Raw genomic sequence first — 25,719 nt, forward strand, 5'->3', positions numbered from 1 at the left:
AGAGACACCAAAGTTATCATTTCAAATAATCAAAAAAGAGAAGTCTTCGTCTGTTTCACCCTACAGACAAACAAGTGATCTCACAGTTACACAGAAAAATCAAAGTGCTGCAGCAATTATTATGCCATTAAATGCAATAACTTTGGTAATTTGGTTTCACTGTTAACATTAGAGAAAATGCAAATTGGATCCACGAGGGAGAGAGCAGACATCCATTTAGACAAATGAGTGTAATTTCAGTGCATGTTAGAGAGCATCAGTGAGCAGATTCTGTCTCAAGCAGTCTTGTGCAGGGCAGAGACACCAATTTGGCTTTGGAGGGAAATCTGCTGGATCAGGTTATGGCAAGTTTCAGAGATTTTGGTGGCAGCAGACGGTGGAAAGAACTGTAAATCTGACCCCAAGCGCTAACAAAAGCATCATCTTGTTTCGTCAAATACTTATCTTCAGTAGCACAACTTTTCGTGCAAGCACCTCAGCGCATGCTGAAACACTTCTGTGTTCTGGGTGAGCTTAGGCAAAATATGTCACTCACAGCAGCTTCTTTGAGTCCCACCTCTGATTTTTTCCAGAGAAAACTACATGCACCATTTTACCTGCCATCAGACAGCTCTTGTCAACAAGAAGTGAAGTCGTCACGTTCCACCATCATGAAAAAGACACTGAGATACCTAAAGTCTTCCACTTGTGACAGCAGCTTATTGCTGCCATAGAGTTGGCACTCCACCCTTTTCCAGCTGAGAACTATGGTCTCGGACTTTAAGGTGCCAATTCTCATTCTCTCTGCTTCACACACTTTGGCGAGCAGCCACAGTACGAGCTGTATGTCTGATGAAGCGAACAGAATCACATCATCTGCAAACAGCAAAGATGAGATCCTGAGACCACACTTGGCTATATCTAGAAATTCTGCCCATTGAAAGTTGTGAACATGAACAGAATCAATAACAACCCCCAGCAGAGTCCACCACCCACAGGGGAGGGGATCCAACTTAAAGCCTTCAATATGAACCAAGCTCTCACTGGACCACATAGCCCATAGCAATGAGCCACGTACCCCATACTCCTGCTCAACAAGATCCTGTGAGGGATGTAGTCAAATGCCTTCTCCAAGCCCGTGCTGATCTGGACAAAAAGCACAGATGCAATTATCTACTTAATTTTGTTTTAATCTCGTTTTTTTTTTTTTAAATATATTGATATATTTTAAAATATGTACAGATCTCACATCTGAAGGTGTCTTTTAACATCTGAATGAGCAATCTGGTCACCTGTCTCACTATCTTACTAACTCTGTTTTATAATCTTCTGTAAGTTTCCTATATTTGCCTCTGATGCACGTCGTGCTTTTTGCAGAAGAGAGATCAATTTCTTAGTGTCTATGTGCTAGGGGTAGGGCACAATGCTTTGAAACTCACACTGCAGCAAACACAAACACAAAAGCATGCAAACCTTGCTGTTCGTGACATTGCCAGAGAAAAATTAATTAATTAACGATCAAATGTTGAGTCTTTTGCACATGTGGCAAACGTGGCTCTCACATCACCGTTGCGGGGATGTCGGCATGAAGGCGTGAGGAAGTGTTAATGTCGAAGAGGCCTGTGTCTGAATGACACAATCCCGTTATTTACCCAGTCTATGTGCAGCAGTAACAGGAGATACATGCAGGAGAAATCCATGAATGAGAACAACTAACTGCCACACCAGGCATTTAATGCAAAAAGAGGGTTTTTCTGAATGCACTCCAGATCTGCTCTGCCATTACACTCAGGCTTTTCCTGTCAGCCGTTCATTATCCTTGACAGGGCACACACACACACACGCTCACACACACATTACCCCTTTTCAACCAGTACTTGTATGAGCATGAGTATGAGTCACGTCTCAGCTCTGTGATTCATACCTGCTGCCGCTGCGATCATACGCTCTTTAATAGGTGTTAGATGTTTACCTGCACACCTGCTGTGTGTGCCTCTGTGTGTATATGCCTGAGTTAGGCCAGGGGGGATTACCTCTGTTTACTGTGCAAAAGATGATTAACCTGCAACCACGCACACAAAATTAGTCGTGTTTCCACTAGGCACGGTATATTAGGATAACAAACTGACAGCCACACACACACAAACACGCACACACACACACGGAAGAAGGGAAACACCCCATCATGCTGCTGTAACCATGGAGAAATCAGCAGAGAAGCAAAAAAAAAAATGAGCAGAAATTGTGATGGGAAAGTGTGAAGAGGTTTTGGTTGAAATAGATTGTTGGTTCGATTTTTGTGAAAAGTTTGTGCTGGCATCAGAGTAAAATAACTTTTTCTTGATTTTTGCAATTACAAAAGGATCTAAATTCAAGGTACAATTGCTATTTATTTTTCTGGAGTCGTGTACACCACAGTCTTCACTGGTTGCTGCGAGTATGGATGAGGCAGAGAAAACATGGTAGCTGCCTTGCTGGGATTAGTTAGGATTGTGACATACATGCACACTGTATAAAGTTAAATATAAATTGTTTAATGCCCTATAATTCAGTGTGATTCTTGTTGGTTTAATACCTTTTCAGTAAATCTCTTCAGTAAGGTCCAACCAAACCCCCTTTGCCTTCAGCTGTATTTGTTTCTGTACCTTAGTTAGTTAGTTAGTGGCAAATCGCAACTCAAGGCACCTCAAGGCAATTTATTTTGTAAGGTAAAGACCTTAAAGTAATACAAACAAAACCCCAACAATTTGACAACCTCTTGTGAGAAGGCACTTGGCAACAGTGGGAAGGAAAAACTCCCTTTTAACAGGAAAAAAAACCTCAGACAAAACCAGGCTAAAGGAAGAGCAGCCATCTGCTGTAGCCGGTTGTGGATGAGGGGAGGGAGACAGGGCAAGCAAAGAAATTAAGTAATTCCGGTTTTTAATACTTACAGCCAACTACATTTCAGAAGAAGACAAGAAAACACTTCGTGTTAAATGACTACAGGCCTTTGTTGGGATTGTAATATATAGAATTATGGCAGTACAAAAAGTAAAAGTGGGTCTAACCCTGTACTAGTAAGATGTAACTAATGGTTACCAGCATGTGTATGTTCATATTCTTTACAAAATACACAACATATATACACAATATATATTATTTATTATAGTATTTTGCAAGGATGTCAAAATCATCTTAATATATGAAAAATAAGTTTCAACAAGTATTTAACATGACTAAAAACTGAAATTTCTATAATCAGTACTGAGAAATCAGGAACTTTACTGTCATTTAACTGCCTGTCTATGACTTTATTACTTTGCGATAGTATAGATGGGCTGATTGTTTAATTCAATCAGTAGCTTCAGAGCAGCTAAGAAATGGATCGTGAGGTGACACTTTTTTGTTGGTTGAGACATCAAGTGTTAACAATGTACAACTCAGAATATTAAGGTGTACAAAAGACAGTTGGAGCATTAATCTGCACTGTGACTGTGGCAGAAACTTTAAAAAAACAGATTTAAAAAAACAAATCTTTACTGATTGCTTTGTCTTTGTTTTGCAGGATCAAGCATGAGAACATTGTGGCACTGGAAGACATCTACGAGAGCCCCGACCACCTCTACTTGATTATGCAGCTGTGAGTCAATGTTCTTTTTCTTCTTCTGTTGTCGTCATTGTGTTTAGGACATTGTGTTCGACAATGTGACTGATGGGAACAGAGACCCCCAAATCACCCACATCTCCCTGGAAGACCATTTCATTTAGTGACTGCAAGCTCTGCTCTGTCACATAATGGGACTCGTCAGCCTGTAAAAGCTGTTGTGTAATATATTTGTGGGTGTGTTTGTGGGGGCGGGGTTGGGGTTTGTTATTTAATATTGTATTAGTAGGGTAGAAATTAAATAAAGAAGACATATTATTTCTTTAAGACAAAGCTGGTGCTACAAAAGTAATATCAAATTATAGAGGGCATAAGCCGTCCTATTGTGAAATTTTAGCCTACAAATGAGTACATTTTAAATATTAGTTATAGTTTATATGTAAAATCTTTCTCGAGTGGGTCAGATTTTATTCTGGCAGATATTTTGGTTTTCTTATAGCGAGGGACAAGAATACAAATTCTTTGTTGTTCTGTTTTTGATTTTTATTAATAATAATTTAATGTTTCAGATGTCGGAGTGCGTATTTCTTATTTGCTTCTGACTTAAATTGTTGCTAATTTACAGTGTTTTCAAATTCTCACACTTTACCTCTCGTTCTTCTGTCCACCCACCCATCACATAGACACACAAAAAACACACAAAGCCCACCAGTCCTCCCACATGCACGCACACACAGACACATGTACTCAAAGCCCACCACACCGCTACGAGGCTTCTATTACATCATCTGATGTACATCTCTGCTTTGATGGTCAGCACTAGAGGAAAGGGTTCACCCACAGGTGTCCCACTAACCTCCTCTTCGAGGTTAGAGCTGCTTACATAAGGAGTTGATCTGGAAGTTTGGCATTCGGGCTGGAAACAAATCAGTCAAGTTCAGGTGGAAGTCAGAGCCGTGGTTTACACAACAGTGGCGTGGTTATTGCCGATTCCAGTGGATTATCTGCTCCCCTACCGCATGTGTTTGGGTGGTTGTGTTTCTGTGCCAACTCGCGGCAATACAGGAAACGATATTGAGGTCTTTAACTTATGAATAAGCTCATAAGTTAAAGCTAATATTTAACCTACCTATGACAGCTGGCAGATAATCCACTCACTTATTTGGTGGTAAGCCATTGTGTTTATGACATTTTGCACCCTGTTGGAATTCTTGGATAAAAAAGGCTCTCAAAGTGTTGATCCAGCCCGTTCTCACTCCCGAGGCGTAATATACTGACAATTTCTCAAGTCCCGAGGCGTTTCTGAGGAACGCAAAAGGTGACCTTCCACGCTCTTATGCTACGCGCTGGGTGATGGATGACATCCAGTAGAATGACACTCCCACGGTAATACACGTTCCAGCCATGTATTCCAGCCCTAACCTTATCCCTAACCCTAACCATAACCTTATCCCCAGCCTTAACCAGCACTTTAATGACGTTAGATAGTGTTTTTCAAAGCGATTTAAGTAAAACGAACTTACATGTGTAGATTCATTCCAAATGGTTCTCATGTTTCCTAATTTTTCTGATCTTGTAATGTAGGGACGTGTTGGGAACCCGGAAGCGCAATATGCCGACAATTTGTCACCTAGTGTAAAATGTTATGCTTTGGGAGTGAGACCATGTTGTTTGATCACAGTTGTTGGAAGATGCAAATGTACCTCTATCAGCTTTCTCATAGTCAAAAAAATTATTAGATGATCAATTAAACTTTAAAGATTTGAGCATGAATGAGGTTATTTTGGCTGGATGATAAGCCTGGTTTTAAAAGAAAGAAAAGTTAATATGTAGATTCAAGAAGAATTTGCATTCAGTTCTGTCAAAGCCTCGTAGTATACTACAGATCCTATTACTGTGGACAACTGATAAATAGTCAACAGTTTTACCAACTCTTTAATAAGGGGCTAGGTGAACTTGGTGAGGTTACTGTGACATAGTTAAGTCAGACCTGATCTAGTAATGGAAGTTTGAACTGACATCAACGATATTTAATGGTATTTATGTTCAGCAGCAGGCAGAGTTGTACATACAACCTTGGCATTTTCCATCCAGGTCAAAAGCATTTGTATGAGAATAATCCTGCACAGCAGCTATAGATGCTCATTATTAACCACCACATCCACATACTTTACTGCATATAACTCACTGTGTCATAGCAACTTGGGATGCAATTATTAATGCTAAGGGAGTAGTATGATATTTATTTATTACCCCGTACTGCTCTTGTTACCCTTAAACAGACTAATTTTAATACAGGTTCATTTTAAGAGCTGTCCCTTTTTAAAATAGCCTCGACTTACTAAGCTGCTTACAAATGGAATAAGCTCCAAAAAGTATGAAACTACCAGCCTTTTTTAAAGTAAAACAGTTTTAGGTTTGCAGATCCTTCAGTCATTTATCTGTCAAGTTTGTCCCAAACCTTTTCTCCTTGAAAAAAAGATCTTAATCTTAATGGCTTTTTACAATCTTATTTTAAAAAAATGTTTTAAGAAATGCAATATTACATGTCTAAAAACAGATGTTAGAGACGTTGAAATGCAATATGGATATTATCATTACTAGCAAAACGCTGCCCTACAGGTGGTTTTTGTTTTTTCTAGTTCTTCATTCTGTATTTATTCACAAGGGGAACAAAATTCCATTGTGGATACAAATTTTGGTGACTGCTACACACACACACACACACACACACACACACACACACACAAACACATAGATTGTTAAATAGTTCCATGCAATCATTATAGTTAGATTAATATTACCAGTAGTAGTAATAATAATTGTGCCAGCTAAAGCATTAAATCGCCATAAAGTCAGCACTCACTTAGTAATATTAGATTATGAAGTGTTTCAAATGAGCTAAATTAAGCTAGTCTACAAGCTAAAAATGTAGAAGCAGAAACTTTACTTGTAGTGTACTAAGCAAAGATTCCTATCAACATTGGTGTAAAATTTGTAAATTTGTTATCTACATTTGCTTAGTTACTTTTCCAAGGTTGTACCTAATCTCTAGGTCCGAGGTAGCTAGCTAAGATGCCAATGTGTTGATGGCAAGATAAATGGATGACTTTCCAGACATAACAAACACAGATTAACTACGTCTGGGCAGCACTTTTTTCCTCCTCACTCCATTCTGATGACAAATTAAGAAACACAGTTTCCTTAAGCTTTTACGTCACTTAAAATCCTTCTGTTGGCCAGACTCCAGTCAAAGGTCTTAACTGTGGTTAAGCTGTTAACCTACAATCTTAACATTTTGATTAAATCTCCTGTTGTCATGGATAAACCAGTTAACAGAGCTGACTGCTGTTTGGTAAAGAAGCAAGTTATTATCGCTGAGTGCTCTCACTTCATCTAGCAGTGACTGTGGTTAAAGTTAAGGTTAAGAATCAAAGGCAAGATTTTTTTCTACTTTGACTAACATAGGTTTCAAAATTCAGTAGTTCATTAACCAAAAGACGTTGGCTGTACCTGCTGTTTTATTTCTTTGAGAAAAAGAACAGTAACAAGAAAGACCGGTCTCTGATATCTCCCTCTAACCCTCCATCCCTTTTCCTCTCCTCTTTCACACCATCTGCCCTCTGCTTTTTTTTTTTTTTATTTCTTTGCTTTCCTTCTCTTTATATCTTCCTCCTGCTCACTGTTTTTCCAGGTACAATCTGCTTGAACACAGGTCAGCTTCAAACATGGTTAAATGCTTAACCCTCTTTGAATATATAACAAATTGGGCATATGGGTAACTTACATATTAATTTGCAAATAATATGTACATGTTTTATACATGTACATATTATATATATTATATACTATTGCAAGGGGTATCACAGTGGCACGGCGGTTCTCAGAGCTAAAATTGCCTGAGATAACCATAGTTTGGATAGAAACAAAATGTGCCCAAAGTGATTATTTGTACATGTGCTGAACTAATTATTTCAGTGTGTCAGTTGTAGTTATGATGCCCAGATGTATTATGAATTTGTCATAATATAAAAGGCAATGTGAAAGGATCAAAAGATAGAGTAGCTCAGAATCCTTTTTGATCTAGCATCAGCATTGCATGCTGTCCTTCTCCAAGCAAAACACAGAACTGCAGCTTCATCTCTGCATCTATTTTAACCCTGTGCAGCTGTGTCCAACTGTTCTTGTAAATGGTGACTGAAAAGCTGCGTTTTCCCAGAGCACCAACTCAACAGTGCTTCTGCAAAGTGAAGCTTGGCAATAGCTGCATTTCTACTGATCATTACAGTACTAATTAACCTCATTTGTATTCAGTGGTGTGCTGGTTTTCTTATTCAGTAATCAGAAACCACAGTTAAAAACAAGGATTTTTGCAGATTTCTCATGTAATTGCAGTATGGCAGATCAATGCAGTCTGACAGAATTTCCTTCATTCCTGTTCATCATAGCTTGTCTTACGTAACCTTGACCGCAGGGAGGCAATCAACCCATGCTGCTATGAAAATCGATGCAACCGAGTGCAATGTGGACTTTATATTGATGCTGTTTGTGCTGTGAATTGCATATCAGTAAAAAATAAATAAATAAAAGAACTGGCTTTCAATAAACCCAAACAAAGTAGCACCTGGGATTCTTAATACAGTTTTCTATATTCCTTTGGAATAGTATCATCTTTTTCAGTTTCTTCTATTGAGCTTGTGGGAAGCTTGTAATCAGCAGGACTCGACAGAAGCAGACAACTTTTTTTGTCAGTATTCATAATTTTAAGCCTTTGTTTGTTGTGGATTGTCCACTGACAGTTGGGTTGTTGGCTGTATTTAACTTCTTCAGTTCATTTGTACAGTTTGGATGTGTTCAGATGAGACTGAAACAACATTAGAACATGGCTCTTGGTCTTGTTACAAGATAATACACTGAGGACTGATTGGGGGGTGACAAACAGGAGAAATGAGGTAAAGACGAACGTAATTAACAGAAACCGAGAGCAATTAGGGAATCTGGAGTACTGACAGGAAGCAAAACTAACACAGCAAACAACAGAAAACTAACCTCTAATGTAAAACAGAAACAGTAACCAAAAGTAACACTGACCTGAGTTTTTAAAAAACCTAACAAGAAGTCAGGGAACAATGAGGGAGCAATATTTATCACTAGAATAAAGAAAATGCAGGGACCTTAGAAACCTTGCAAAGGGAATTAAAATATGTGTCTAAGCCTGAAACTACCCAAAACTAAGAATCAAAACACCACAAACCTGAAAAACAGAAAAGCCTCAAATAGAGGACTATTTAAAAAAACCCAAAATAGTACAAAGGCTGTGATACGTGAGTCGAAAGCTGAGGCTTCAGACAACACTAAATCCTCAGGCTTTTTTCTACTCTAAGTAAGATGTCACTGACAGAGGATATCTTTATTATAGTCATCTCAGGTTCACAGCGACTGAGGGGCAGCTACTGAGAAGAAAGTTGGATTAAAGGGAGGGGAAAGGGAACTAAAATAACTTGTTTCAGACAGAGGATTAACTCAGGGGCTGCACCAAGTCCCGGTGTGAGATAAGTAAGGATTAGTTGACCTGTGAGTCATGCAAAGCTGCTCGATTAAAGAATAAAAATCTGGAGTTGGAAAAGAGCAGAATAGCTTTCCGTTCAGTCGGGGCTCTTCCAAAAGTCTTGAAACATTGCAATTAGTCCTGAGTTGACCACCATATTGATTTTTTGTGGTCTTTTCTTACGGTTGTATTGTTGCGCAGAAAATGTGTTTCCAAAGTTAAATTACAAGTCAGCTATAATTAGCAATTTAAAAAGTTGACGTTAAAGACCCAACTTGATCCATTTATAGAAGCATTTGCCTGATTAGAGCTCTTCTATGTTCTACAGTATGCACCTTTAAAAGAGTGCCCTACATGATACTCTTCTCTCTCTACTTACACTTCTTATACGCTAGCTTCACCTAAAGACCTAATCAGATTAGTTATTTGGGTCTTTAGGGTCTTTAAAGGATTTAATTCAGTTTTATTTACACAGCAACAAATCACAATAGTCACTTAAAGGTGCTTTACATTGTAAGGTAAAGATCCTACAATAATGCAGAAAAATATTTATATATATTCATGTGTGTGTGCGCGTGTGTGTTCTCTGAACAAGAAACAAACATTTTCTCCTAAAGCCTGAATAAATGCCACAATAAGACCTTATTTTTGTGCTGTTGCTTAATAGCTGTCTCGCTGTGTTAATCAGGTTGTGTTTGCACAGATATGGAGTATAATCTAATTGTTTGCATGATATTTTAGACAATTAATCTCAGTTAAGTGTTCACGTGAAAAAACAAGCTTGAGATCAAAGAAAGCAGAGTGGAGGTGTAAGTGCAGGAGTGGGGTTTTCCTCCCTACATTTCAGCTAATGAGGCAGCGGTCAGATCTCTGTCTCTCTGCTGTGATGAGCAGAAAATGAGGCTTGCCGTCGTCAGCGACGCACAGCCATCGTCCGGTGAGAGTAATAGCACTGTCTGCTTGTAAACACATCAGCTGACAGAGGAGAGATGAATGAGGCACAGTGACATGACAAGCGGGCTGACTGTTGCAACATTTACTTTTCAAAAATGTTCTTGCATCGTAAGCAAGGATGTCATGATTCCACCCTACAGCCCTGCGCTACATTGCAGTGCGCCAGCCCAGTGTGGCAGAGGTGTGGCTAATGCACACCAATATGAGGCTGGATTAGAAAAAATACATTATAGGTGACCTTGTTAAAGGTGGCTATAGTCATAGCCAGTCATAGTCACTCCTTTCATCCCTTTTAAACACAGGGATCTCTCCATCATTACACCATGACAGCTTAGGTATCCTGTGGAGTTTTCCTCAGAAGAAACCTAATATCACCGAACAAGACGTGGGAGGCTGCCAAGAGAAGGCAATAAAGCTTCTTCCACGGAATTCAATTTTCTGCACATATTAAGGATCGTACAGTGTGTTAAATGAATTTATTTATCAAGACAGTCTTATATATTGACAGTCTTCATTTGCCCTAAAACCAGCTTTTCAGATGAAACTCACTGCATGTTTTTTTAAAAATAAAGGAATTCTATAATTTATTGTCCAGGCTATGCAAGTACATGTTAACAAAGTTAGAGCACAATTGTGACACATTGCAGACAAGGTGAGGTGAAAGCTATTTAACCTGTTTGATGCACTTGTCTAAGCATGGCAGGCAAAGATATCAGTGGGGTTACATATCATTACTTGGAACTCCGAGCATCAGTCAGAACTTTAAGAATAAAATGAGAGCGAAAAACAGGATGCATTGATTTGCAGATGGGCCCGTGCATCAGCGTCCAGCATGCCTGTTCAATAATTCATTGAAACAAAACGAAGTGTGGGTTCTTTTGTTCTTTTTGTAGTCACAGCAGTGCTGCTGTGTGTAATTGTGGCTTGACATCGTCAAACATCACACAGATGGATGCAGCTAGATTAGATGGATGTGAAGACACAAAATTAAGATAAAAAGTATGTCATTTTAGATTATTTGCTGTTAAGGATTACAGAGCTCCTAGGAACCACCCGTTCAATCTTATTATGTCTCATAATATTTTGTTTGTAATAACAGGGAAATTTGATTAGAGGGGGTTGTATAATATCAAGTAGCTATATAATTGTGTGTTTTCCCCAAATAAAGGTAAAGTACTTTCAGCTGCTCCCTTATTTCCCAAGGGGTCATCACAGCAGATGGATCTGCATAATTTACTCCTGATGCCCTTCCTGATACAATCTTCCCATTCATCCATGCTTGGGACTGGCACTAGGAGTACACCAGCTTGTGGACCCCTCATGCTGGGTGTTTTGTCTCATCCCGGTCTTTACTAGCAAATAAAATGGCCAGAATATCATCATTAGATATAAACCGGACTTAGTGAGCAGACTTAGGTAACTGTGTGCACGTTTAAAAGGTGTTTTGGGTTGAGTAATGATATGACACATAGGTCTATTAGAGATGAGAGAGAATGCTAATACTCATATATGGGTGGTGAGTACATAGCATAAGGTCATCTGAATTTTTAAGATTGTCTTACCTTCTACAGAGATAAATAGAAGCTCAGCTGGGTTACCAAGGTGGGGCGGTACAGGTGAAGAGCGGGCAGGCAGGTTTTGAGTTGGTGAGTTCCTTCCTTTACAAGATTCACCGGCTCAATGCAATGGAGTGATGCTGGTGTCATCCACAGGCAAGAGTGACTTGAGCAGACAGATTTTCAAGGCAGATTCCAGGCACGAATAACTTTGAGACAAGGAATTAACCGTGGGAGTTTGTCACCGTAGCAGCGATGACTTTCTGGCGAAGAACGGTGCACTTTTTTATTCTTCGTTTGGGATGTAGTTTGGGAGGTAGAGCAGGTCATCTACTAATCAGAAGGTTGGTGGTTTGGAGGTTTCCCTGGCTGCTCCAGTCTATATTGAAAGCGCCTTGGGCAAGATACTGAATGTGAATGTAAATGTCAGATAGAAAGCTCTTAGGCATAGACAAATATAACGTAAGAACCAGTCTATTTACCATTGCTTCATACCTGAAACTGACCAGTTTGGTCAGAACTCCTGCACGCTGGGCTGATGTGGGAATGCCAAGTCCAACCAGCAACTTCACCTGAGAGTGAAGAGTTAACCACCTGAGAGAAAGTTAACCAAACCCAGCCCAACCTACCAAATTATGACAATTCCACATACATGCTTTGTACTCTTGATTAGAGAAGGCTGTCACCATACCATTGGCACCAGGATCATAGTGGACCACTGGAATGGCATCATCACATCCTCTGCTGCCCTTCTCCTCTTACTAGAGTTCTTCTAAAAGCTCCAGCCAGAGATATCAGGTGCTGTCATGGTACAATTAATTTCTTTGGTCACAATGACACAAAAACCTTGTACCAAAACACTGTTCAAAAAAATTTCCAAGCTGGTTAGGCCCCTGCAGTTTCTTTTCAGTTTCACAACACTGTGGCTTCCATATGGAGGAATCCAGACTGCTGACAGGATTAACATCTTGTCATATGTAGGTGAATGAGGACCCAAATGCATACTCACAGGCAGTCAGGATTAACATTAAGCTCATCTCTAATTTATTAAAGCTCAAATAAAACAGGAACTTAAAAAAGCAAGCCAACAGCTAACACAGAGACAGAGACTGAGGCACAAAACATGGGGAACATATTTCTCTCCTGTCCTGGGAGAGTACTCAGCAAATGCCATGCTGATTCACATTATGGAGTAGTACTCTATGATTCTGCTTTTAGCTGCTGATCACATTTCTTTACTGTGGAATTAAAGTCATTTAAAATCATTTGTAGCTATCATCAAAGACATAAATTCTTGCCTGAAATGAAAAAACAGGGTGATACTTTGAGTGTTTTTAGACTTGGCCATTATGTGTGTGTTTAACAAGTCTTCCCCTGCTGATAGTGACGGATGTCGGGGGCTGTGCCCTGGGTGGGGACACCTGCTTTAGTGGAGCCATGGTCACATGAGGCTGGGAGTATGATGCTTAAAGCTGATAATCAAACAGCAGCAGGTGGTGCAGATTATCTCTTTTGTTGTTGTTCTTGATTTTTTAGATGAAATACTGTAGGCTAAACCCATATCCAGCACAGCGTGGAGCATTGTTGACATCGGGATCTTTGATCTCCCGCATTTTGCAATGATATGTCAAATGAGAAATGATGAATGCGGGTAATTTGGCAGACATTATTCTGGTGTTTGTGTGTCTTAGGATCTGTGTTGTGTCTACGATGTTGCACGTGTTTGTGTTTTGATTTTGGTCTGTTTGTGCTCGCCTTTCACTGCATTTCCTTTTCACTGTGTGTGCTTATATGCATGTGTGCACATGTGTGTATTGTGTATGTGTGTATATGGTCCTGCCCTTGTATCTGTACGTGTGTGACTGTGCACTTGTGTTGTGTTCTTGTGTGGGAGCTCCTGTCTGATTGCCATGGTCTTCTTACGCAAACACTTATGCAACAATGCAGCCTGGTGGCTGATCTCCGTTGTATCGTGTGTGTGTGTGTGTGTGTGTGTGTGTGTGTGTGTGTGTGTATTCAGCCCTTTTTTGTCATGCCCAGGCATTGCGCTCTCTAAAACTGAACAAGTCGCTGTCCTCTTTGAGGAGAGAAAAATTGGTTTAGTGGTTCTTTTAGATTTTTATTTTTTTTTATGTCGTCATTGTGAACTGTATGCTCGAATCTGATCTGTGTGTGTGTGGACATGTTTGCCCTTGTGAATCCACATGTGTCCTTTCTGTCATATGTACACATTCCTGGCCATGGGTGTGTTTCTATATATGAAGGGTATATTTATTTCTGTCATTTTTATTCGTGTGTAAATCAAAGCATACTGTATAAGGCGTTCTACTTCTATCATGTTTTTGTGCTCATTCTTTAACACTGTGACAATCGGTCCAAACCCCAACTTGTATCTTAACTGCTCTGTTACTACGGCTTTGCTTGTTACTGTACAGGCACAAAAACTAAATATGAATTAACACGAGGAGGTTGTTAATCATAAATTCCTGTAGACTAGTTGTAGACAGTTATATATTTGTGTAACTTTTCTTGCTCATGTAACAATAGTAATGTTACATGAGCCTGAACTATTAATGTATTCTATTACTGCTAATGTTGCTGGGGCAATTAAAATGGTCCTCTCCAGCAGGGGGAGCTATGTGTCTGTTAACTAAGTGGAGGGCTGTTCTCACCTGCATAAACTCCATGTTGTGTATACCTGGACAAGTTGTTTCATGTGCTCTCGAGTCATAAAAGTTAACACTAACTGTTGAAAGAATTTGCCCGGGGTGGAGAAATTTGCCTTTTACTTCCTAAATGTTTTTCTTGGGTCACAAATGAGTTTTTTTCTCCGACTGCTGACAGTGTGAGCTGCATTGCAAATATTTCAGAACCTTTTGATCACTTTGATGGGAGATGGGTTTTTTTCCTCACTGAATACTTACACACTGTCTTCTGTCCTTCTCTTATAATCTTTTCTCAAAATTGAGCTGCCCTATATTCATGGAATCTGATGTGCCGCTCACATTTTGGGACAAGAAAAACAAATGAAGTGGAATTATCCTTTCTGTAAGATTGAGGCTCATCTTTAATCATCTACTACTGCAGTAATATCGCACGTCACAAACGCACAAATTCACACACATCGGTCCTTTTTGTCTCCTCTTGCTCTTATGTCTTTCCCCCCACTGCTCCACTGTGACATTTTAACTTAAGCTTTTTCTTTGGCTTCTGCTGCAGTGAAAGGAAAAGAAAGTAGGATAAAGATTAAAGAATATTCTTGAAATATTATAAAACTCTGAGAGCTGCAGTGCAATCGTGGAGAAGTTAGAAAATATTTAAGTCAGTGGTGAATGTTTATGAAGGAAGAAATGAAAGGATTCGCTGTAGTTAAAGGATGCTTTGCCAACTTTTAGCACATCTTCAAAAGAAATGTGTATATATTACAATTATGAAGCTGCAGGGAAAATCAGTGTGTGTGTGTGTGTGTGTGTGTGTGTGTGTGTTTGTGTTTGGTTGTCCGTGTGTGTGAGCTGGCACATGGCTCACCATTTCCACAAACTCTTGGCTGGGAAGCTGTACTGCTCATAAATTACCAAAAATATCAACCCAGCAAATCCCCCCAGCCTGCTACCAGATACTGCTGTGTGTGTGTTTGTGTGTGTAAGGTCTTCTTCTTCCCACATGCACCCTTTGTCCTGTCCTGCAGGGTGTCTGGCGGCGAGCTGTTCGACCGAATCGTGGAAAAAGGATTCTACACGGAGAAAGACGCAAGCACGCTGATCCGGCAAGTCCTGGACGCCGTTAACTACCTGCACAGGATGGGAATCGTGCACCGAGACCTGAAGGTAACACACTCAAACACACACACACATTCCCTGCTTCTTCACTGAAGTCTTACCCCACATACACACAAATACTCACTCTCCCATTCCACACTTTAAATCCACACAAGTGCTTCATTCTCACTTGACAGCCCGTGATTTACTGCTGCAATAAGGGCAGCAGCTCGACACATGCAGTGCATTGTGGGTGAGTGTAGTGTGTGTCAGCTGTTTGAAGGAATGGATTGGTCAGAGTGACCTCCATTAACCAGGACTGTGTAAAATGAGCAATAAGGTTGTCTGTCTATTAACTGCCTGAGACATTAAACAAAGTGACAGTGTTTGTAATCCAAAATTCTTTCTTTCTTTCTTTCTTTCTTTCTTTCTTTCTTTCTTTCTTTCTTTCGTTCTTTCTTTCTTTCTTTCTTCAGCCAGAGAACCTGTTGTATTTTAATCCTCAAGACGAGTCCAAGATTATGATCAGTGACTTTGGTCTTTCAAAGATGGAGGGCAGCGGTGACGTCATGTCAACTGCCTGTGGCACGCCAGGATATGTGGGTAAGCCGGTCACACCATCACCGCCTGTCCTCAACGTTCTTATTTCTTTCCTTTTAAAATCACAGTTTATCCCCTCTGTTAGTGCTGTTACTGTTTTTGGTCATTAAAAGACATACAAGAAAATAACCAGTGTTAGCTAACATTAGCCAGAACCAAACAAAGGGACCTTTATTTGTTTTTGGAGATAAAAAAAAATCTATTGTGGTTTCGTCTGACAACTGTGAGCTAACACTAGCTTACCTGTTTACACAGATAAATTGCAACTTGTCTAAAGTCGCAAAATGCTGTAACGAGAGATGAAGGTCCAGTTCATCCAGACCTTCAAATCACTTCTGGCATTACACACTAATGACTGCACACAAAAAAAGAGAAAAAGAGAGTTTTTCACGAAACCCCCCGCCCCGCCAAACTATCCGTACCCCATGATTCAGTGGCTTGTGGAAGCATCTTTAGCAGCAATAACTTGAAGTAATTGTCTTTTGTGTGACTTTTATCTGTCTCTCACATAATTGTGGAGGAATTTAGGTCCTATTTTCTTTATAAAGTTGCTTCATTTCAGTGAAGTTTATAGGCATTCATTTATGCATGGCTCTATTAAGGTCCCATCAGAGCATTTCAATCAGGTTGAGGTCTGGACTTTGAGCCACTGCTACACCTTGATTCTGTTCTTTTTCAACCATTCTGTTGCAGATTTGCTGCTGTGCTTGGGCTCATCGTCCTGTTTCATGACTTCATTTTTCTTGGACAGATGGCCTCACATTTGACTCATGAATCCTTTGATAAACAGAGTAGTTTATGGTCGACACAATAGCTGCAAGGTGTCAAGGTCCTGTGGCTGCCAAACAAGCCCAAATCATTACTCATCCACCACCATGCTTGAGAGTTGGTATGACGCGTTCGTGCCATATTTGGTTTTCTCTCAACCTGGCAATGTGTCATGTTCAAAGATCCTGACTTTGGTGTGGACATTGTTCCACAGTCTGGTTTGTTCTAATGGAACCTTACATACCGAACATGTGCTGCCATTTTTCAAGAGAAGAGGCTGTTTCCTGACAAGTCATTCTTGTTCATTCATTTTCTAAATGCCCTGTTAGGCCTGTAGAGTCTAAGATGTAGCTCTTTGGGTTCGTTCGACCCTCTCCGAGCATTACAAAGTTTGACCTAGTTCGACTAGTTTGACTTAGCTGTTTCTGTAATGATTCCTGTGAGCCAACAAACACGTGATAAATTAAATGCGCACATGTTGTTCCCATCTGACGCCGTTTACACTTCCTGCATCATCTCTTTTCTTCCCATGTCATCTGGAGCGATGCGTGTTTGTGCTCTTCACACACCCCAGTCATGCTTATCACTCTGAGACAGACAGTCATGCTCTGTATCATATTATATCTAATTTTTGTGTGAATCTGTGTGCAGTGTGCTTAATCTGCTTGTGTGTGAGCATTTCTTTGATTGCATGCTACAGCAGACAGAGGTTCGGTGACACACATTTGCATGTTGCAAAAATCGTATAAGTCGCACAAACAGATCATTTCCCACTATTCACACAGAAAGGTACATAAATGTTGAATCGTTTTTGTTGCAGGGCAGCTTTACTAAATCCAGCTGTGTGTCTGTTTAGGTTCTCAATCGTCCGTGTCATGGTGGACTAAAGTGCTTGAGTCGAAGCCACTCGCAGAACTGGAGTGGCCTTTTAGATGAGTTGGGAAATATCTTCAAGAACCTGAAAGAACTCCAGCTGTCTTTGGCTCAAGCGCTTCAAAGCACCCTGCTGTTCTTCAGGTTTTTTTTGGTGTACTAACTTTAAAGAGTCAGTTCACATTCTCACCCAGTCAGCAAAAAATTTGCATCGTTTTTCTTTGAAAGGTCAGAACTTTGCATCAATTCCTCTCATCCGTGAGAGGAACTCCTGCAGTTTTTCCACTCAAGGTGCTTTGTGTGAAAATACAATCAAAGAAGGTGACAATTTACAACTGCGTCTGAATGAAAGACTCAGTTTTCGTTGTTATTTTTTCATTTTCTCATTATGATAACTTTCAACTGTCAAATTTGCTTCTTCCAGCAAAAAGAAAAGTCACGCTTGGAAATAGGACATAGCCAAAGACCCACTACGGGGTTAATTAAGTGATTTACTATTAAGAAATTACACATTATGGTTGTACCCTGATACCGACTCTGGACTTAGTGAGCTGCAGACACGGTGATCTCAGTGGGTAAAAATGCTCCAGTTCTGCATCCAGAAAACCCAGAACAGACACACACACAATGAGTCAGATTAGACTAATAAACAAATGTAAGCACTCAGATTCAGCACAAGTGTGCAAAGTTTATATTTTGATTCAGATATGACTGGTGTTCCTTCTGTGTGTATGTGTGTGAGCATGCCAAATCTATTTCGAGAGCCTTGTGTGTGTATATGTGAGGTGATATTACGGCGACCTCGCTGTCATCAGTAATTTGCTCTGTCCAGGGCCTTCGGTAATGAGCTGCAGAGAAAGGTCGGGCCTGGAAAGCCTCCCTGACCGACACCAGCAGCAGAGAAAATGGGTCTGAAGCTAACTAGAAGAGCTAGTTGGAGCTAGTTGTACCATGTATTTCTGCACCTATGAGAATCTGTACCTCCTGCAAAATATTTCCCACCGTGCATGTGATTTTAATTTCAACAGACATGAGGTGTCTGCATATTTTCTCTGTACTCAGTCTCATTAAACAGCCCCTTTTTCATATAAAAATCACACCGCAGTTGTTACTGGACCTCAAGCTGAAAAAGTAAAAACGCACTGTAGTTAGGTTTACCACCAAACTGAGGTCGTTTCAAAGCCGGTTTTTTCTCTAACCCCACTGTGTCTGCTTGTTTCTCCCTCTCTCTATCAGCTCCAGAGGTTCTCGCCCAGAAGCCGTATAGTAAAGCGGTCGACTGCTGGTCCATTGGAGTGATCGCCTACATCTTGTAAGTACCAATTAAACTTCTTTATATTCCACTGTACAGGAAGCAGTTTCCATCAATCCCATGACTGACATCACCAGAAAGCACATAAGCTCCATTAGCACCGGGTCATGGTCACGGTGGGAAATCTGAATTCTTGATGCCTTATTTATCATTAAGGTTGTGATTTCATTGCCAGAAATGCGGCCAAGTCAATCAGCTAAATACATTCACATGTTTGCCTTGCATTGAGTCACATGACTGCTAACCATTAGCTTGTCCATCCGTTGTATACACGTAACGCTGTAGGGTGAATAAATTTTTTTTTATGAAAAAAAAACTTGCAGATGAAACTATGAACCAATTAGGAAATTGTTAACTAAAGTCATAAAACCAGTAAGAAGTAGGGTCGTTTTCTCATAGATTTCTATACAATGAGACCAGAGAAGTTGTTGCCCCTAGAGGCCATGCAGGCTTTGAAATAACTGAAATAACCCGTGTCTAGACACAGGTATGAAGCAGTTTTAGGTTATTGTAATAGTGTTTAATTAGTGTGTTATTTACACCTTTGGTTTTCCTCCTGTGACATATTTTTACCAAATCTTCCATCAAACATTATATCAAATCTCTGTGTAGCTATTAAAGTCATTTTACAAGTTCCCTTGGATGTAATCTTTGTACTTAAATAGAATGAAGGTCTTTATAACAGCACAACAAAACAGCCATTTTCATACTAGTAGTTTTCTAATCATCAGCTGGGCTATGGAGACCTGGCTCAGCCATGTATGAATCACAAAATTGAAAACACCTTAACTGGAAAATCTGTTTGTAAACATGCATTCCATTCACATCACATTTACGCTCATTAAACGGATCTCCATCTAGCCTTTGTCACCCTTCTCATTCATGTAGTCATGAGTAAGTGCTCTGCAGTGAATACAAAAGCCAGGCACACGCAGTGACTCACTTTACCTTAGCCCCTGCACACACACAAAACCACTGTGTCAGTTGTAATGTTTTCCAACTACAAACACACAACCCTGGCTAGTTTGTGAATGTTTGTCATGTACTATCAGCTGCTCCCAGACACTGGAGATCTGCTGCATGGCCTTTTAAGGACTTGAGGCTTTGGACGAGATTTCATTTTCATTTTCTTGTTTTTCACCAGTGTTGGGGAACAATGGAAACCATGTTTGTGTGCTCAGACTGCAATCTTGTTGTTGAGAACGCCACTGTTGGAGTTATTTTAAGGTGTATGTTGCCTCTGCATCTTCATTTATGTTTAACACCTGAGGAGCAATCAGAGAGCTCACAGTGGTTGAGAGGAAAGCAGGCGCAAACAAACTCACGTGACTCTCTCACGCTGACTTTTTCTCTGTCTTTCTCCCGTTTTACGCTGTACTTTGTGGTGAGTAGTGAAGTAAAAGCTTTTGCTAGTAAAAAGCATTTGGAGGATTTGACAGCACAGTAGAAATGGCTGTGCGTGTGTATGTCCGTGTGTTGCTGTGTGCGTGCAGGGTAAAAGAAAGAGCAACTCCCTGCTGGCAATTAGCACAATTAGCGTTGGGATTCAGACCTTGTTAGGTTTTAACTGCTGCTCAGGTGGAAAGATCACATCAGGTAATCAACCATGATAATCAGCCAGGATCCCGAGTGCAAGTGTATTTGTGTGCGTGTGTGTGTTCGATGGAGTGGAGAGTCAGCCGAGTAACATGACAAGTGAGTCTTTAAGCAAATGAGAAAGCAAAAAAAAACAAAGCAGAAAACCCTTTTCCCCTCACGGCAGGCAGAGTCCTCCTTCCTCTCTGCCCGGTGCGTTTCCCTTTTATTCTTTCTTTCCGGTGTGTATTGATGGAGAACGGCATTTTAATGAGTTTTTATGAAAATCTCCTGGTGCATCCAGAACCTCGGTAATGAGGTGTTTTGGGCTGAGCGGCAGCTCTGCTGTTGCTCCGCTTTGTGTCGTTATGGAAAATCAAACTTGGACTTAAGTTCATTTGTGCTCATCAGCACCAAGAACCAGTAATCTCATGTTAATGCGATTAAGGCGATACAGCCAACTACCACTGCTACTACGCAGTCACAGTAATACACTGCTCTGAGTTCAAGTTCAGATGTGACAACAATACTGCGACACCACCTACTATTAATTCAAGTTTGCAAGTTTAGCAGGGGTAATGGAGGGTAGCAGAGTAACTGGAGTACTGGAGTATATCTTGACTGCAAATTGTTCTTTGTTACCAGTGTTAAAGCGACCACTGCAAGCCACAACCTGCCTTCACAGATGCATTCTGAAGTGCGGACATTCCTCCTTTTAGATAGTACCTCGGATTTCCTACAGCCAGACTCATAGTCATGACAGTCAGCAATAATCTTTTACTAAGTTTTCGATAGGATGTATATTTGCTATCTTCACCACATATTTGATCCACACAAATCAGGGATACATCACCATGACAAACAGAAAAACAGGGCTTTAAAAGAATTGAAGCTTCTATTTAGCCTACACTATGATCTTTTTCTAAACCTAACCCAGTACTTCACAAAGTTGTTTTTAGCACCAAAGCCTAAACAGGAATTTTGTTTTGATCTGATAATGTATTTCAAAAAGTGTGGTACACAACTGAGGCAAGCTATCTTGTCATTTCTTTAAGCAGCCTTCGGGAATAGTTCTCCAGGCTTCCTGAAGGACATTCAAAGCTCTTCTTTGGATGTTTTCTGCCTTTTGTTCTGTTCTCTGTCGAGACGATCCCTCACTGCTTCAGTAATGTTGAGATCTGGGCTCTGGTAGGCCACTGTGTGTTTTTCTCTCCAGGTCTGCATTGGCAGTGGGTTTGGGATCATTGTCATACTAAACAATGAAGCCACTGCCAATCAGACTCTGACTTTCTATGTTCATAATTTCATCAGTTGTCACAACAACACTGGCTGAAATTCTGCCCGGAACCACGACAGAACCGTGTTTTGCAGATGTCAGTAGACACTCACTGTTGTACATATTGATGATGATTTGAACTTAAAATTTCAAATTCCTATTCATCAGTCCATAAGATCTGTTACCACAGATTTTTAGTCTAGTCTTGTGTAATTTGGTATACCAAAGCCTGGCTATCAAAGGCTTTTTTTATAGCACCCTTCCACTGAGATTATTTCCGAAGAATCTTCAGTGAACAGCAGATGATCACCTGCTGTGGCTAGTTTTTTTAAGCCTGCCACATCTTCTTTTGTCCCCCACTTTTTCAGTTCCCTTAGATTTTTTTATAAAGAACACACTGAGCATCATGCTGAGATATACCAGGTTTTCAGCTAAATAGCTGTTTGAGAATCACCTTGTTAGTGCAACAATAAAGGTTTATACCTGCCGTTGTCTTTGGTATTCTTCATAGATTCATCTGGGAACAAGTGATGTGTTTGTGCAGCAGGCTGCTAGTAACAAAGTGCATAAAGATACAATTTAAAATGGGCTCTTTGCCAGTTTGTTGTCTGTGTAGAAACAACACTGGTTCATCCCTTGGGTTATGTGCTTTATTATGCTTCAGTGATTCAGAGGTCAGCATTAAGTGACTTAACAAAAAAAAAGAATCCTCTGAAAATCATTGGATACAACAACTGAACTGAAAATGGGTGAAAAAACAGCCAGTGTAGAAAGGAAAATTTTGATTTTTTTTAAATTACAAGAAAGTCTGATTTCTTGGAAGCAAAATACAGAAAAATGAAGGGTGGGTGGATTTTTAAGTCAAATTGTGGTCTCTGCCATGAGTAGCAAAATCCTTACAGGCTATAAATCTCTAAATAAGGAGTTTTTTACCTTTTAAAAATTAAATATATTCATTTCATATTCAGGGATCCTGAAAAGAGAAAAAGAAAACCTGTCAAATTCATGTCCAGAAACACAAATCTGCCTGTGGCACTACACTGTTGCCTACATGTGAGGCATTTAGGGGACATATGTAAATTGTAGCTACAAAGATTAATCTGGGTTACAGTATTCCCTTACAGACACAGATCTAGTCTGTCTCTTACATACACATGTGTTTGCATTTAACACTATGTGTCCTAAGCAAGGCAGTCATATCAAAAGGGTGACAATGAGTAAAGGGACTGTGTAGTAATCAGTGAAATCATTTATCATCAATGAAAATAAGTGACTGTTAAAGATTAGACCAAAAGAATAAATATCTCGTCTGCAGGTTGTGTGGTTATCCTCCATTCTACGATGAAAATGACTCCAAGCTGTTCGAGCAGATCCTGAAAGCTGACTATGAGTTTGATGCACCGTACTGGGATGACATATCAGACTCAGGTGAGGCCTCCTCTTCCTCCTCCTTCCTCCACCATCTGTCCTTCCGCCTTCTCGGTCCATCATGTGGCACATATGGCCCACACACCACCTTTCCATCATAGTCGCTGATTTAATCTGCATGGAATGAAAATATGTGAGAGTAAGTGTGTGCGATGTGTGGTTTGATCCATTACCAGCACAGTTACGCACATAGACTGGAAGTAAAACCAGCGTTCTATTGGCTGGAAGTCTATTTCAGTCACCAGTCTATTGTGTTAGTGAGGATAAAATCGCATTCATGGACTGTCAAGAAAAGCTTTGTGTTTTCAGAAGTGTCAAGTTTCCTCAGAGCAAATAGAAATCACTCCTGCACATTGCTAGTAATATAGAATTAACAGAGGTCAACTTGGCTGATACAGTAAAAATCAGATGGTAGACACAGCCCAAGTTCTCAGTAGAAACCAAACAGTGCATTACTCTGTGCAACATCTGACATCTGAAAACATCTTTCCCTGATCGAAATGTCAAAAATTTTCAGTGTCGCAAAATGTTTTGTGAGCGGGTTTTAACGTAGTAAAAAACAATGTGGTGTTTATATGTTTGGTTTGTTTTTCTCCCAGCCAAGGATTTCATCAGCAGACTGATGGAAAAAGACCCAGCCAAGCGTTTCACTTGTGAACAGGCACTCAGACACCCCTGGTGAGAAACACACAAGCACACACACAACAGCATCACAAAAATCCATCAAATCAATATTGATATTGATGTACATTCAGAAGTATTGACTAAGAAATTGTGTTTTTGTGTCGTTATATATATATCTCAGGATCGCTGGGGATACGGCTCTCTGCAAGAACATCCATGAGTCAGTCAGCCGGCAGATCAGAAAGAACTTTGCCAAGAGCAAATGGAGGGTAAATTTTGTTTACTGCAGTTTATTCTCTGTGGTTTTGGCTCTACTGCAATAGACTACATTACCCTATTACAGCTCCTCAGCCAACTGTTTTTAGAAGGTGAATCACTCAGCAATAAAAACCTGGCTCGTCTCGTGGGTAAGATCTACCTCTCAACAGCTATTTACCCCTAAAGAAGTCAGAAGAAATAAGAACAAACTTCAGATTTCAAACAATTCCCATTTTCCACAAGTGAAAATGATTTACTAGGTCATTTTAACACAATATATTTTACCATAACATTACCAGGTTATTGAACTCTGCCGTCATAATAAGGTATGGCTCAAGAGTTTATGGTCTCAGTCATTAGTTTGAACTCTGTTTAAATACGGCTAGATGTTAATTTTTTAAACAATAGTTCCCATTAGTGTACAGAAGGATGATAAAGCAGGGTATACTTTAGTGCAGACCTAAGTTGTGATGGCTCAGCGTGCATTGTCCCAAGGTTTCGTGATCAGATTTTTCCTTTTGTTTCTATGCTCTTCACAGCAAGCGTTCAATGCCACTGCCGTGGTTCGGCACATGAGGCGGCTGCAGCTTGGCAGCAGCATGGGGAGCAGCATTGATGCGTCCAACCCACCGACTAGGCCGAGTCAGACGCAGAAGTCAGCCCAAAGCCAGAGCCAGGCGGGCCAGAACCAGCCGGCTCAAAGCCAAAATACCGGCCAGACGGCGCAGAGCCAGAGCACCAGCGCTGTCGCCAGCAAGATCTCTTCCATCGATAACAACATAGCAGCTCCCCACAAGGATTGTGAGTATGATTCAGTGGTGTCAGTGGCATCAGAAAGTTAAGAGAACATATGTGAGCTGTTCATAGGAGTATGTAACAGTGAATGAGCAAAATTTTAGGGCACAGTGTGGGAGCGCAGTGCCTTGCAGTGTCTTCAGGATTTGGGACATTATGAATTCCAGAAAAAGTGCATTTACCTGATTATACTGAATAGGTGTTCCACTTCTTTGGTTTAACAAACTCCTGGGTTGCTTTGGCTGTATGTTTGGGGTCACTGACCTTCTGTATTATGAAACACTGCCCAATCAATTTGAGCATGAGTATGTCACTGAACACCTCAGAATTCATTCGTCTACTTCTGTCCTGTGTCACATCATCAATAAACACTATTGTCTCAGTGTCACTGGCAGCCATGCACGCCCAAACCATCACAATGGTTCTGCTTTATAGATGATGTGGCATGCTTTGGATCATGAGCTGTTCCACGCCTTGTTCGTACTTTTTTCTTGTCCAAATATATATGGACCTAACTGTATTTCTATAAAATACTGCTTTTCAAATGTGCTGTTTGAAAATATAAACAGCAAGATTTCTGGTTTTTTAGAGGGGTAGCCCTGACAATGGAGAGGAAATGATGTTAGTGTAAGTACGGTACAGATTTACACTTAATACCTCATCTCAAAGATGGAGCAGTGCGGTTTATTGGTGTAGCTCTAGTTACATCTTTGAGATAGACACACCTCATAAATGGATTGGATTTTAGTGCAAGAGAAATGAACAGTGGTAAACCTTGTTCAGCGAAGATTGAGTTAGTAGACGGCAGGGCTTGTAATACAATTCTGAA

The 25,719-nt window shown here is 40.3% G+C and overlaps 1 protein-coding gene across 1 annotated transcript in view; it reads left to right on the forward strand.

Moving 5' to 3' along the window:
* Positions 1-25,719, forward strand: part of camk1da (calcium/calmodulin-dependent protein kinase 1Da) — a 74,266-nt gene that overhangs the window by 41,039 nt on the left and 7,508 nt on the right. Inside the window, exons 3-10 of the mRNA XM_084911175.1 lie at positions 3,527-3,601; positions 15,312-15,450; positions 15,858-15,984; positions 18,859-18,934; positions 23,101-23,213; positions 23,813-23,891; positions 24,019-24,106; positions 24,635-24,896. Of these exons, the coding sequence (XP_084767301.1) occupies positions 3,527-3,601; positions 15,312-15,450; positions 15,858-15,984; positions 18,859-18,934; positions 23,101-23,213; positions 23,813-23,891; positions 24,019-24,106; positions 24,635-24,896 (959 nt within the window). The remainder of the gene's footprint in view (positions 1-3,526; positions 3,602-15,311; positions 15,451-15,857; positions 15,985-18,858; positions 18,935-23,100; positions 23,214-23,812; positions 23,892-24,018; positions 24,107-24,634; positions 24,897-25,719) is intronic.

This window comes from Perissodus microlepis, chromosome 17 (genome assembly GCF_051167445.1).
Source record: "Perissodus microlepis isolate ML-2025 ecotype Zambia chromosome 17, ASM5116744v1, whole genome shotgun sequence".
Classification (NCBI taxonomy): domain Eukaryota; kingdom Metazoa; phylum Chordata; class Actinopteri; order Cichliformes; family Cichlidae; genus Perissodus; species Perissodus microlepis.